At 42.3% G+C, this 14,642-nt stretch overlaps 1 protein-coding gene across 1 annotated transcript in view; it reads right to left on the bottom strand.

The window, feature by feature from the left end:
* Window positions 1–12,380: 12,380 nt before the first annotated feature.
* Window positions 12,381–14,642, bottom strand: part of pdlim2 (PDZ and LIM domain 2 (mystique)) — a 58,031-nt gene continuing 55,769 nt past the window's right edge. Inside the window, exon 10 of the mRNA XM_072682391.1 lies at window positions 12,381–13,900. Within this exon, the coding sequence (XP_072538492.1) occupies window positions 13,708–13,900 (193 nt within the window). The 3' untranslated portion in view covers window positions 12,381–13,707. The remainder of the gene's footprint in view (window positions 13,901–14,642) is intronic.

Here is a 14,642-nt window from a genome sequence, read left to right as displayed (position 1 = left end):
TGATAGCTGATAAATGGGTTTCTGTAGCTAGCTGGCTAGCAGCTTCTGATGCTTTGTTCAGATAGGCAGCTCAAAAGCACCTTCCCAACATGTTTTAAAAGATAAAAATCAGATTTTGGTGTATTAAGTAGGGATGTCCCAATCCCATCCAGTGGATCAGCATCAAGGCCCTTCCAGGCATATTTGAATGTATCGGGTATCGGCTATTTTAATCCTAGTCTTTGCTGCAGTGCGGACGTTCTCAGAAGGTAAATAAAAGAGTCTAGAGTCTGCAGTGTGGAGCTATTTTACGGTGAAACATGAAAAACAGACCATAATATCTGAACCTTTATAAAACCATAAATGAAACGGAGCCCAGTTTTTGAGCCCAAACAGAACCGAGCGGAGGCTAACACTAATGCTAATACACACACATTAGCTACAGAAACCCAAATCACATTAGCACATTCACCCACTATAAACCAGCTATTACACACCAGTAGACCAACAACAACAGATACCAGTCCAGAGTGTGTACCACTACACACCTCACACACAGCAAGTGATTGGACTGCAGTGTTGTAAAGGAGCTGAGAGCTGATTAGTCAGGGAGGAGATCAGACTGGATTATTAAACACTATAAAACCGTGATTTCAAGAAAAGTCTCGACTAAACTAAATCAGTCAGTGTAGAATGTCTGATTATAGAAATGGTGCTTTCTATAATCAGACATTGCTCAGCATTAAGAGACTGGGATTCGATCGGGGCAAAATAACTGGATCAGGACATCCTTAGTATTAAGTGATTGAAAAAACCTGTTTATGTGAATGCTAATGATGCTATCGCTCAGTGAATACACTCCACTATTCTCAAAGTGTTCATAGGTTCTAATTTCACCATGAAAAAGCTAAATATCACACAGGGGTTTGATGCCCCCTCTGGCCAAATGCCAATTGTTTTATGCAATCAGAAACAGAATCCCATTAGCTCTCGATCCGATACAGGCCATATTCTTCCCCTTAAACACAATGTCCAGGCACTATGACCCAGCTGGTCATCCCCTGCTTGCTCTGAGCGCTTCCTCGGATCCTCGCGTGCGACCGGTCCATCCAAGGCTAAATTAAGGCTTGGCTCCAACATGTACCGTGTGCACGGAGGCTGGGAACCAATGAGGAGAAATCTAATACACGTAGCAAACAGATAAGGAGGCAAGTAGATATAGACAGTTCCTCTCATCTGCCGGTTTCTCATGCACTCCACAACAGGCATGAAGAATCTAATTAGGAATCAGCTGTGTACACTCTGTCCACATACCCAGATTTCACCAAACAGGCCCTGACATACAGATTCACTGAAAAATAACATGTGCTGACATATACTTTGACTTCTCGTTGGGTGAGACATGCTACACCACATGGACAAAAGTATTGAGACACCTGCTCTAATAAAAAAATATGTTGATCTTGTCTCTACTGTGCAGGAAAGAAGGCTTTCTGCTAGATTTTAGAGGAGCACGGCTGTGAGGATTGGATTGCAATAAGCCACAAGAGCATTAATGAGGTCAGGAGGTTGGGTAATCACCACCCCACCTCATCCCCAACTCTCCAACTCATCCCAACAAAAACAGCCATCATTTCAGAGAACACATGTTAATGCTGGGGGGCTTTTTACCCCTTGGCATTATGCAGCATGATGCCAACAGGTCCATGTTTATCTAATAGTCCCATTCTATTGGTAACATAATTCTCTAGACTGGACAAGCTGCATATATATGCTTTTGCACATCTGTATCAGCAATGGCTGCCCCTTAAAGATGCTGAATGCATTCTCTATAAGAAGGGGTGTCCACAAACATTTGGGCATGCAGTGTACTTCGAGTAAACCGCTACTGCTATGGCTACTTTATGTCCAGTACAAAACTGAATAGGTCCACATGCTTGTATTGTGGTATCTTCATGTAAGACTATGAACCCCCCCAAACAAACAAGACAACCCGCTTACGTCACAGCTAGCCTGTAATGTTAGCATAGTGGAAACACTGAGGTACAGTTGATGAAGTGTTGCTTTGTTTCGCAGAAAACCAACAAGCCAACGTAAATTGTTCCACAAATAAGCTCTCAAGCCGGCAATTACACTGGTATTTCAACCTTTAGGCCCCAATTAAAAGAGACCGCCTTGAGCAGGAGCAGCCATTTGCAGCGTGGACCCGCTAAACGCAGGCTAGGCTAGCCTTTTACCAAAAAACTGAGGTAAAAAAAAAGCAGAGACCCCAAAAAAAGGAATAATTCGGAAAGACCGGGAAGCTTTGAAGCAGTATAATCCAAAAAAGGCACTGAAAGCTAACAAAGATTTCCTCTCAGACACGAGAACAATGACTTTCTGTTTGGCTTCGGCTAAAAAATCCTGCTTCGGTGACGGGCAGAAACGTTAACTCAGCACAAGAGCTAGTCAGGGGCGTTTATGGGCTGATACTGTCAAACACACACACTCCCAACACACACACACACACACACGATAAAACCACGTTTTTTTAGCCTAGCTACTCAGAAGTCCACCTTCTTCTGTCCACACTGGTCTCGGGAGAGCGAAAAAGCCAGAGCTGTTTAATTTCAAACCCGCAGGCTTTTTTGAAAGCGCTTGAAAACGACCTCCTTTTTGATACACGAGAAGTGGAGAAAGATGGAGGAAGATGGGGGAAAAACCCACTGAACCACTTTTTACAAATATAAAAAAAAGAGAGGGAGAAAACGGATGGAGAGGCTCAACGGGGGCGCCGGTGTGTTGGGTACAAAGGGCGGGATTGTGCGCTGCTGGAGCGGTTTGTTATTGTGGCTGCAGCCGATACCGTTCGTGCGGAGCTCCAGAGGAAAAACAGCAGAGATTGCTGGAGGAAAAAAGGCGGCTGAGGGGCAGCCTCGCGGCCGGGACAGAGAGGGGCTTTATCCCGCGTGTGTTAAAATAAAGACCCCTAGACCCCTTCCTCATCTGGCGAGCAGTTTCCTTTTAAAATGTCACGTCCCAAGCTGCACATTACATCAAATTGTACTTAATGGCATCCAGACAAACTTTTATGTCGTTCCAACATTCTCTCTCTCTCTCTCTCTCTCTCTGTCTCTCGTATCGCTGTGCAAGCAATCTCTCCCGCTCTTGAGTTCCACATCTGGAGTCCATTCCAGGTGGACTAGAGAGGGAGGGAACAAGAGAGAGTGAGACACAGAGACACAGAGAGAGAGACAGAGAGGTGGATAGAAGAAGACAGAAGGAGAAGAATGAGCTAGGCCTCAACATAAGCCAAGAAGGACAAGCAGGTTTCTGGTCAGGAACAGAGCAGATGTCCACTTTGCTGAATAATTAAAATAAAATAAAAAAAAGTTCACAGTCGTTGGAAAACAGTGGCTAGCCTGGGTGAAATGACCTCTACAGGTGAGTTAGTGGCTACAGCGGTGTAGGCCTACATCCTTATATGAAGGTCACGGCCTGTAAATCAAGCTGGACTGATTCATTGTTCACAGTTTTCTCACTAATCAAGATCACCAAGTACCCGACCCGTACGTATCCCCCTCCCCCTTAACATGCAACACTCCCGGCACTAGTGAGGGTAAAACCAACACGCCCCCTCCGTCACATGCGCAGCCAGCAACACCTCTTGTTCGAACTGCCACAGATGCTACATCACGCAGTATACCCGGCTCTGACACACCAGCTAGCAGACGCCAGTGACGGCCAGGGCCGCACTAGTGTGATGTGGGGGATAGCGCCATCTACCCACCCTAGAGAGAGCAGGGCCAATTGTGCTCTCTCGGGGTCCCGGCTGCTGACGGCTAGCAGCGTGATCGGGACTCGAATCAGCATTGATGACCCATTATTTATGTATGTTCATATGACCTCCCGACCTACGGTAGCGATGATGACTTAACCTGAGGAGGGCAGCAGCTTGCTGGTAGGGTGTAAACAAGTAGTAAAAGAAAGGGATTGGGTGCGTCCCAGTTGCGTAGTAATTACTAATACTGACTACCCAGAGGGCAAGCTGATAAATCATAGATTTTTGAGCAGAATCACCATTTCGGCAAAGGTTGATGACTATGTTGGATCAACAGTGAAGTATTGATGGAACTTTCCAGTTGAGTTATAGATCATGTGACAGAGGACACATTTCATTTCAAGTGACTTTTGATGATTAACATGGGTTCTAAGTGAATGTTGATTATTTCTAAGTATTTATTAAATTGCCTTTATATTATAGAGGTAAACTGCCTAGTTAAGACTGAAGAGCTAGCAAACTAGCGAGCGCTAGCAATGTCTTCAGCTGTTAATGGAAATGCATTACTTTCATTGTTCAGATAATATCAGGCTAGCGCAGCGTATAATCGAGCTTATCTGTTCAGTCATTAGCATGAGGAGCTTGCTAATGTTAGTGTGGGTTGTAGAATTGTAATTAGCATGTGGGAAATGTAACTAGTTAGTGCTATTAACCTTATACCTTTTTATCCGAGTTGTCAAATCCTTGAACCTTTTCACACAGCCAAGCTTTTTGGAGAAGCTTTTTTATGCAGTAGTTACTTTCTTTCTTGTTCCGCTGTGCACTGGATTGCTTAGGTGGAGCAGGTCGATAAGTTCTGCACCTACTGATTTGGCACATGAACTGAGGGCATGAGCATCAGTATATGGGAGCGTGAGGAACATCTTCATGCAGGGTAAAATATAACATGGATATTTGATGTAGTTTAACATGTGATTGTGATTTTGATCGTATTACATCCGCTAAGCTCTGCAGGTTTTCATTCTTCATTCTTTCATTTTCAAGGGTTTCACATTTTGCAAAATAAACGTATCTTTAGTAAGTAAATAGTACAAAAATTAGCGAGAAAGGTTTATTGGGACAAGTTTGTTTGGATAGAAAGTGGTTTTATTTGACTGTGCTGATATTTACTAATATTTAAAAAAAAAATCAATTTCTACATTTGACATTTTGAGTCTCTTTTCACTATTCTTTTCCATATTCTGCTTTTCACTAAATGACCTTTGCTGTAGGCAAAGCAGGGCTGATATTCCACATTTCACTGCAGTCACAGGATTTTTTTAAAGGTTTAAAGATATTTTAAGTAGTTTTGGTTTTAATATTAATTCAGGATGCAAAAGTGATGATGAATCAACATCAGACTGGAGCGTTGATTCAGTGAACTTTTTGTTGGCAGTTGATATGGCATCTATTCAGTGATGGATTGCTCTCTGGGTACTTTTTGAGAATGCAGTAAGTAAAATAGCCCAAACCGTCAAAGTTGAGTATACTCAAATATCAGCAGTGCATACTTAGAACCAGTCGGTTTTAGTTAGTAGGTTAATATGTTGTGAACTAATCTACCAAACCTGCACTACTAAGAGCTTATTAGTATCTTAGAATATTAGTGTGTAGTACAAAATTGGGATGCAGCAAATCTTTGGGATGCTTTCTTAAGGCTAATGCTTTAGGTGAGCCTACAACCGTGCACCGCACAGCTTGATTTAGGGGGCGTGTCAGTGTGTCTCTGATATCGTAACGGCAGTAAAAAGTATGCCCTGCGCAGCTCGTAATGCTCATGTACAAAAGTCATGTACTAAGTCTCTTAATTAATCATGGGTGTGTTTTGGGCGTAACATGCAGTAATAAACCAATCAGCATGTCGCTCGCCATTCCCTTTAAGAGCCAGGTGCGGTCTGACTTTGGCGGGTTGCTATTTCAGTGGCGCATCTCGCTCGGTCTGGGAGGGCCTGCTGAAGCAGTGGAGCTCCTCACCTCTAGAATAATGTTATTTTATTTGTTTCTGTTTATTGATGATGTAAACGTTTGTATAGCTGCCAACTGGCCGCTCTATGGGGTCGTGCACTGCTGCGTGTCCATGTGTGCGTAACAAGCGGGGGTGTATGAGCAGTGGGCTGCACGCGCCTGTGTTGACAATTCACTGCAAAGTACGTCTGACTGTTGACGTCTGCCCAGGTTGTTTTCAGTCAGTGGAGCTCCTGTGTTTTCCATTGCCAAGATACACAGCAACATGCCAGAAATTTACCTGAACACACCTCATTTTGAGACCACCATGCCCATCAGCGTAGATATATACGCAAGCACCGTTGCCTTGCCTTGTACAGGGTGTAAGTTAGGGCCCTTGGGTTCAATGCCCAGTGTTGCCAGAGCCATCCATAGCCTAGAGTCCCAAGGAGCACAACTAGCTCCCCTCTCTCTCTCTCTCTCTCTCTCTGTGTGTAGGATGGCCCTCCTTTCTCTCATCAATCAGTATTATGCTATCCGGAGCGGGGGTGTCTGTTAGCTCAGGTGTTAGTTAGTATTTTGACAGACGCGTGAAATAACACATGTAGCCAATGAAAACCAAGCAGACCTACTAACACACTGAATAGTTTTACTAGTGTGTATAAAAGTGCATTACATTAGAACTGCAGTCTTACATGTACAGTAATGTGTAAAGCATAGAAGTGCAAGGTTTAGGATGCAGCTGTATTTCTTTGGGAACATCAGTTTGTCAGATGTTGCAGGATATTTTAATATTTAATATTTTAAGTGTTTAAATGAAAAATAAGCTCTTTATGCAAATTCATCAGTACAGATTTTAATAAAGATTTTATTCCTTTATAATTTTTATAGCCCTTTACATAAAATAAGAAATGGTTTGATGATTTGCTGATAAATTTCCATGAGTAAGCAAATGTCAGATATTCGTGAAGCCCTGAATCAAGTGTAGTAGGAAAACGATGCACTGAAAATCAGCACTTATAGAGCATGAGTGCTGATGAACAAGCTGTTCTGATTGGCTGCCCTGTCTGCTGAAACACTCCTGAGAACTGCAAACTGAACGGACTGAGATATGTAAATGAGCCGGATAATGTGACATCACAAAAACGATGATTTCAAACCGTCTGTTTTTGCAGCTTATATGGACGATATGGATGATATGGACCGTATGGGCTAATTCAGTTGTCTATGATGGGGAATTTGGTTCAGGTGATGGGATTGACACTGTGTGAAGAATTTATGACATATCACATTTGCATACAAAACAGGTACAGTGTGTTGGGGTGTTAGTAAAGGTGTGGTCAGAGGCCTATGGGAGTCTGCCCAGGTCCCAGAATTGCTTAAACTAGGAGCTGCAGTCATTGGTGTAATTCTACATGACCCACACCTCACTCCTTGCTTGTTCAAAAAGTGCCACATTTGTGTTTGTAGGTAGGAGATATGATCAGCCACAGATCAGCCATAACATTAAAACCATTGAAAACCATGATTAATATTGTGCTGCTCTCGCTCGTGCCACCAAAACATCCCTGACCTGTCGAGGCATGTCAGACTTCACAAGACCTCTGAAGATGTCCTGTGTGGAATCTGGCACCAAGACTAGTGTTAGCAGCACATCCTTGAAGTCCTGTAAGATGTGAGACGGGGCCTCCACGGAACCCATCATGTGCCATGACCCCTTCAAGAACTGACTGTTTACTCGCAGGAGTTCACTTTAATGTTATGGCTGATTGGTGTATGTGTATGGGTAATTATATGTAATTGAACTGACATTATCTGATACGGGATCTGTCTGTCAAACCTGCCTCTTAAAACTCTTATCCTGGGCTGATAAATCCATGTGGTTTCGGAGTGACGGCCAGCGTGGAGTGACTTCATCTCCCATTAGCCGCCTCAGAGTGCTGAGGTCACCGTCTCCAGCTCCATGAGAGAGGAGTATTAGTTAGAGGGGAAAAAAGGCCATGAAATTTGTGAAAGGCATGAAAAAACAAACAGACAGCCAACAAATACATAAAGAGCTCTTTGTTGGTGTTTGAAAGCTGCGCTGGCGACTGATAAAAGCCTATCTGCTTGATCTCAACTCAGAGATGTAGTTGGAGATGGGGCAGGCCTTTCTCCCAGTGCCTAAAAGAACACTGCCACCTGCTGGAGTCTGCCTGTGTTTTTTTTTTTTTTTTTTTTTTTTTTTTGCACTGCATGTATTTCTGTAAGTGTAAGACATTTGATACTGACGATTAGGTTTGTATTGTCACATGATCAAAGCTTCAAAGCTGAGGGTTCATGCAGAGGTTAAGCATGTAGATCTGCTACATACTTCCAGATTCCAAGTAACTTCAGTCAGTCTGAATGTCCTGAAGGCCTGCTGGGAGTCGACGCCTCAGTATTCCAAAAATTGCACAAGATTGCACGCTCAGTAGTTTAATGCAGTCACCTCAGTGTTGTGAAATGAGCTCCCCCAATACCCCTTCATTCATATGTGTTGCTGTCTCCCCTTGAAATATTTACTCTAGGCTTATCTTTATCTACCTAGTCATTCTGGGCTGTTCTGCTGAGCCATTCATCATGAACTGTTCACATATAGTTTTAAAGGTAGCCGGCCTTTTCAAATATTGTGAAAAAAGAAACCAAATGACCTAAAATATTGATATAATGGCAAATATTCAAGTCTTCAGCTTCACTGTAGTGTATGGGTATTAGAACTGTGGGACATATCCAAGCAAATGATAAGAATGGGATGGAAAATTGTCTGTAGTATAAGCAGAACATTTTGAGAATTTTGTAAAGCTGGTTTAATTATAAACTTGTGTGTGTGTTTTTTTATGCTGCAGTAGTTTTAAGATAAGATAAGATAAGATAGTCCTTTATTAGTCCCACAGTGGGGAAATTCCCAGTGTAACAGCAGAAAGGGATAGCAAGACACTCAGTTACAAAAATTTGGATAAATAATTTACACTATATACACAATATAAATAAGAATTACAGAATTTGCATACTGACTTGTATTTTGTGAGTGTGTATGTGTGTGTGTGGGGGTATTTTTCTGTACTGGGGCCATCATGACTTGTCAATTAAAACCAATGAAATAATAAATAATAAAAAACACATTAAAATGTACAGTGAATTAGGGCTTACCATCAGCAGCCAGAGCCTGAAAGAGCACAACTGGCCTTGCTCTCTGCAGAGGACGAAACGGCACTCTCTCTCACTCCCAACATCACTTCAGTGTGATGCGGATTCAGGGCGTCTTCTAGCCGATGCATCAGATGTATCATGGACACCCAGCACTTTCCTCAGAGCGCGTTGGTTGCCCAGCACTGTTGCATCAGCTGCAGTTTTTGTAAAGAGGCAGTGGCTTAGTTGTGCATGTGTATAAGGAGGCATGTGGCAGTGCACCCCATCCTTCCCCCTGTGTCGGAATTGTGTAAAAGTAAAACAAACAAATAAATAAAGTTCCTACGTTTTGCACAAGAGGGCGCTATTAAAGCTGCAGCAATCTTTGTGTTCATCAGTGAAAAGGAAGGAGCTGCAGGATCAGGATCAGCAGGATCAGCATCAGTGTTCCTATCTGTGTGTATATGAAGTAAACGGTCTGGGTCGAATAGCTTTGCCATCAGCTAACAACACAACTATGTGTGATTATTTAGACATGCAGTTTGCACAGTGATAATTAGTGGGCCATGAGCTTCCAGTAGTTGTTAGCTACCTTAGCATCCTTAGTGGCTCCCGTAAAAAACTACAGAACACACCAAACCAGCCTTGGCTGATCGACTCGATTTAGAGCGAGGGGGGGAAATTGCAAAATCTGCTTTTTGGCCAAACCTTGACTTTAAGTGTGGAATTTCTCAGGGGACGTCAGGCAGTCTCATCGGAGAGCGTGTTACTCAACATGAGGGAGTAGCAAACGTCTGATTACACACCCATTTCCCCACTCACTGGAGCATAGTTCCTGTCTTTGGCCGGAGTCAGTCTGCTCAGGCTCTACTTGGCCTTCTGGGGGGAAGAGATTGATTGCAGTGATGTCTGCGCACACATATGGACTCAGACACATGGCAAAGAAAGCAAGCCTTAACCAACCAAGCCTGATTGCCCACAGTAGAAAGCCCAAAAGGAGTGGAAAGTAGGGACAGGCCATTCATCTCTGACTGAACGAGGTAAACCGTTACGGCGTAGAGGGAGCCGGGTTTGGAGGGGTTTATGGGCGTCTGCATGAATAGAAGCACCAGGTTTAAATCTCTTGTAATGTGAATCTTTGGAAAAACGCTGCTGCGGATGAACCTGAATTAAAGTCATTTTTGGGAGCGATGGTGCAAACCTGTCCAACATGTAGATCAGGGAAGATCTTTTATTTATTTATTAATTATTAATTAAGGAGCTGCCATTTATATTAGCTAATAGCCTGTAGGTTGCAAACCTGACTCGGTCATGCAGATTTCTCCTTTATAACATCTGGAGAATTTACCCTTTCCTCTCTAGAGAGGCCACCCAGGTGCTTGCTCAGTCTCTTGTCATTTCAAGACTTGACTACTGGCTGGTTTTCCTATGTGCAGCATCAGGCCCTTGCAAACGATCCAGGTGGCGCTGTGGCACGACTTGTCTTGAACGTTTCTTCAAAGTTTAGCCATGTTACTCCTCTGCTGCATGCTCTTCACCGGCCCACCATCCTTTAAGACACATGGAAGAGAAGCACACAGACCTTTGTTCGGTGCTGGCACCGAAGTGGTGGAACAAACTTCCCCTGGGTGTCTGAATGGCACAGAAGACCCACCTCTTCCAAGAGTACCTGAGTCAGTGCACTCATCTTGCACTTATTAAGGCTCACGCTTGCCCCCATGTCTTACTTGAAGTGTTTGACAGTCAGGCAGAGTGTAGTGCATGTTGAGTATTGTGGATCTAGGCATCCACACTGACTTTTGTATTTGGCAGCGTCTAAGCTTGAAGTATGTTGTGGATTCCAGCCGATACAAACTAGCTATGGGTATTTTCTGAGTAAACAGAGAAACAGGGTCTTTGTAAGTCTCTGAATCAGAGCGTCTGTGAAATGCCTTCAATAAGTAAATGTGTTGTTGGTAAACCACAAGATACAGCAAAACAATAAAATTGCCTTAAAAAGAATACATTAAGCATTAATGTCATAATAATAATAATAACAATAATAACTTTATAATAATTACTTTCTTTTAGTAGTAGTAGTAATTGACTCCCACGTTTCAAACTTTGTAATGAAACGAGCTGCAGAACTGCAGAGCACATTGACTTTGTGGCCCTCTAGTGGTCGCAAGTTGTTCATTCTAATGTTACAATTATTTCCCAAGCCCTCAGTTTCTTTTTTTTAGCCAAAAACAATATATACTTAATATAAACTCATGAAACGTCAATTTAAAGCTACTAAAAGCCTGAATGGTGGTCAGTAGGTGTCCAATGCATCAGTCTTTAAATAAACAATACAAAACCATTAAAAAAAAAAAACATGATATAGAAGTTGAAAATTAGCTTCAGTCTTATGCCTCATGCAATCTTGGCAAACTGCCTGTGAACAGATCTCACACCAGCACTTAAGAAGCTTTATATATATATATATATATGAAATCTGACTGGGCATCAGTCTACTCTTCTTTCCACTGCTCTTAATTCAGAGTTACAGAAATTTACCATCAGTTTCTTAACTAAGGAGTGTGCTGATCTATGGTCAGTCTGCATGCTCACAGTTCTCAATGCTCTTATGCATCCTGAATACAAAAGCAGTTTCATCATAGATTCCAGTTGCTATTTTTCATCAGGAACTGATACTAATGCAGCAGTAATGGAACAAATGAGGCAGTGCATCTGGAAGAACGATGTTTAAAAGCTTTTTTTAAAGACATTGTTCCCATTGGCAAACCCAGCACAGGGTTCCCAAACCCCCTGTTAATCATGTGGTGTTTTTGAAATGTGAGGCTCATTGGTTTCAGGTCGGCCCTTTGAGATGGACAGTCTCGTGTTAGCTTAGTAAAGGCTGTAGAGAAGTCTGCACACATTGGTAATATTTTAAGGATGCGGTCTTATTCATTAGTGATCAATACAGGCACAAATAATGCCTTATTAAAATCTGTTTTAAAAAATTATGAGCAAGACAATCAATGGCAATATAGCAGACTGATGCCAGCTAGCAAAAAAACATTAGTTGGAAAAGTTGCTAAAAGGAATGCTTGCCAATAAGTGTTTGTGTCCCATTTCCAGGAGTAGTGTCTTAGGTATCTATTTATAATACCTCAGCAAATCAACAACTGAACAAATACTGATCATATGTTATCATTGTTGGCAAAAGCTCCTCTTCCAGCATCTCACTTATGTTTTCATAACTCTTTAGCAATTTCTCTCATTTTCCAGGTATTTTCATGCCTGGAAAACAAGCCCGTACAGCTCCAGGTTTTCTAGATGTTCCAGGTTACATGGAAACCCTGCAGCAACCGGTCAGAGAACAGCTGAGATCTACAGTGCACTAATCACTAGTACAGTTCTTATGTCACTTGGCTGTGAAAGGTTAATTACTGAAAGGTAACTGCTACCGTTAAACAGAAAAGACTGTAGGGAATTCAAAACCTAAAAATAAATCAGCATAGAGAATAAAAACACAACCCAGTCATCAGCAAATGTTATATTTGAAAAAGAAAAACAAAAGATGAAGAAAGCATCGGAGCAATTTAACATTCAAGATTCATCAGACTCCACAATTCACCATCGGCCGAGTTCTGCGCCTATGAAAATACCCCACCTTTGTGAAGGTCTATATTACAAACTGCAGCTACATGTCAATATTTCTTTCTTTCAGTCTCTCTTTCATAAGAGAGTGACATATTTAGCATTTAGTCCTCTTCTCACACAGAAAAACATACGACACACCCAAACACATAACCCTGTCCACTCCAGCATGAAAGAGCACTCTACCAATATATATATTTATAGCACTTTAAAGAGAAAAACATTATGTACACAAAATGCTATTAATCATTATTATAATTATTGCTTTAATATTTATATTTTCCCCTTGTTTATTAAAAAGTCAATGAAAAAAGAAAACAAATACGCCCAAAACATGTTCGGCTGTAAGTTTCGGCTGTAAGGATACAGCGTTTACACAGATCCATGGATTAAAGATGAGCTACCTAGGCTGCTGACAACTTCTGTAGATCTGATTGGGGTCACTGTTTGGGCAACCCTGAACAAAACGGGGATGCTTATGGAAGAATGTTTGTGTGTATTTATGCATGTGTATACCAAGTAACTGCAAATACTTTTAATAGCAATAAGGTATGCATTTGATCAAGGCATCAAGACAGTCAGGTCTAGACCAACACCTCAAGAATTGTTCAGATCTCACACATGCACGCACATCTGCACACCCCAAGGCTTTCTAATAATCCCTCACCTGTTTTAACTCCCCACACACACACAGAAAGGAGTCCAGTCCCCTGCATGCTTATCCTCACTGTGTGAAGCAGATCTTGGGCTGGTCATAAGGCAGAGGCTGTATACATTTCAGTCAAATTGACAACAACAAATACATGATATAAAGTCATGGTGAACTATGTAAACAACAAAGCCTAATGCAATGTGAAGAACTGGCAGGCAAGACAGAGATTACAGAGTAGAATATCTGACGCTATAGGAATATCATAAATGTTTTTGTCTTTTTTTTTGCACATGGCCTATATATCTCCACATCTCCCAGCCCTCCCTCATCCAGTCCCAGGGTCCAGAGTTGGCAGGCTGTGGCACAGCCTATGGCTCAAGGAAGGAAAATCATACTGGGAACCAATACGAGGAAGTGGAGGGTTCTGTTTGTTTTCGGTTGCTTCCTCTAAGCCAACGCTGTCCTGCCCCTTATGCTGTGGAGGAAGGAAAGGAAGGAGAGGATGGAGGGCTGGAGGGGGGGGGGGGTGTGGAGGTTGTGCAGAAGGGTTGTGATTTCAGTGCTGAGGGGAGATGGGGTTGCGGTAGCCGGCACCAGGGCCCTGGTAGCGCTCACGGGCATGTTTCTCACAGAACATCTCATCTCCCACCCAGAAGTGGCCACGCATTTTTAGGTTGAGGCCGCAATCTGTGCATGTGTAGCACTCCGGGTGACGGTAACGATCGTCTATGATCCGCACTGCCTGGGTGCTGCAACACAGGGTAGAAGAGATTAGAAAAACAGTACAGGACAGATGACCACTGGATTAAACAGACATTTTACCACATTAATAAAAAATACTGATTAGGTACTACTGCAAATAGCAAAATCTCAAATAAAAAGAACCGAATAAAACAATTCTTCCTCCCACAATGGTGTAAATTTCTGTGTGTAAAGCTCACTCCCAAAACACTATTTTACTGGTAAACAAAAACAGCTGAAAATGGATTTTATTGAACTTTGATTTTCTCATATGCTCAATTTTCAGTCTTAAAGAATATATCCACCCACAGTATCAGTAGGTCTCCTGCCCTCTCAGCATGTTAAAAAATGCTAAAAAATAAAAATAAAAATAATGCTAGTTTGGGGGTTGATAACTAGTGTGCACAGGCAGGACTTTGTGAGGCACATGGAGGAGAGAAAGCAGGAACTCAAGTTTTTTTTTTTCCTTCGTATGTAACTACAGTGACCAGAAGGGGTGTTAAAATTTGGCGGGTTGCTGCCCGCCACCACGCAATACAAAGAAGACCTTCACTATTTTAGGACCTGAGGAAAATGAGGCAGTTACAGCAGCGGAAGTGAGTTTTAGCCTCTTGGGGGCGCACTAACAAGGTGTACTTTTTTGGCATAAAATGTTTTTTGGGTATTTGTTTACGCAAATGAGTACGAGTGTGAAAATGCAGAGCTTAGTCACTGAAAAAGGCATACAAAATATAAAGATATGACCCTATC

This window comes from Salminus brasiliensis, chromosome 6, assembly GCF_030463535.1.
Source record: "Salminus brasiliensis chromosome 6, fSalBra1.hap2, whole genome shotgun sequence".
Lineage (NCBI taxonomy): Eukaryota > Metazoa > Chordata > Actinopteri > Characiformes > Bryconidae > Salminus > Salminus brasiliensis.
Note: the sequence above shows the minus strand (reverse complement) of the source record. Positions and strands in the feature narration are given on the sequence as shown.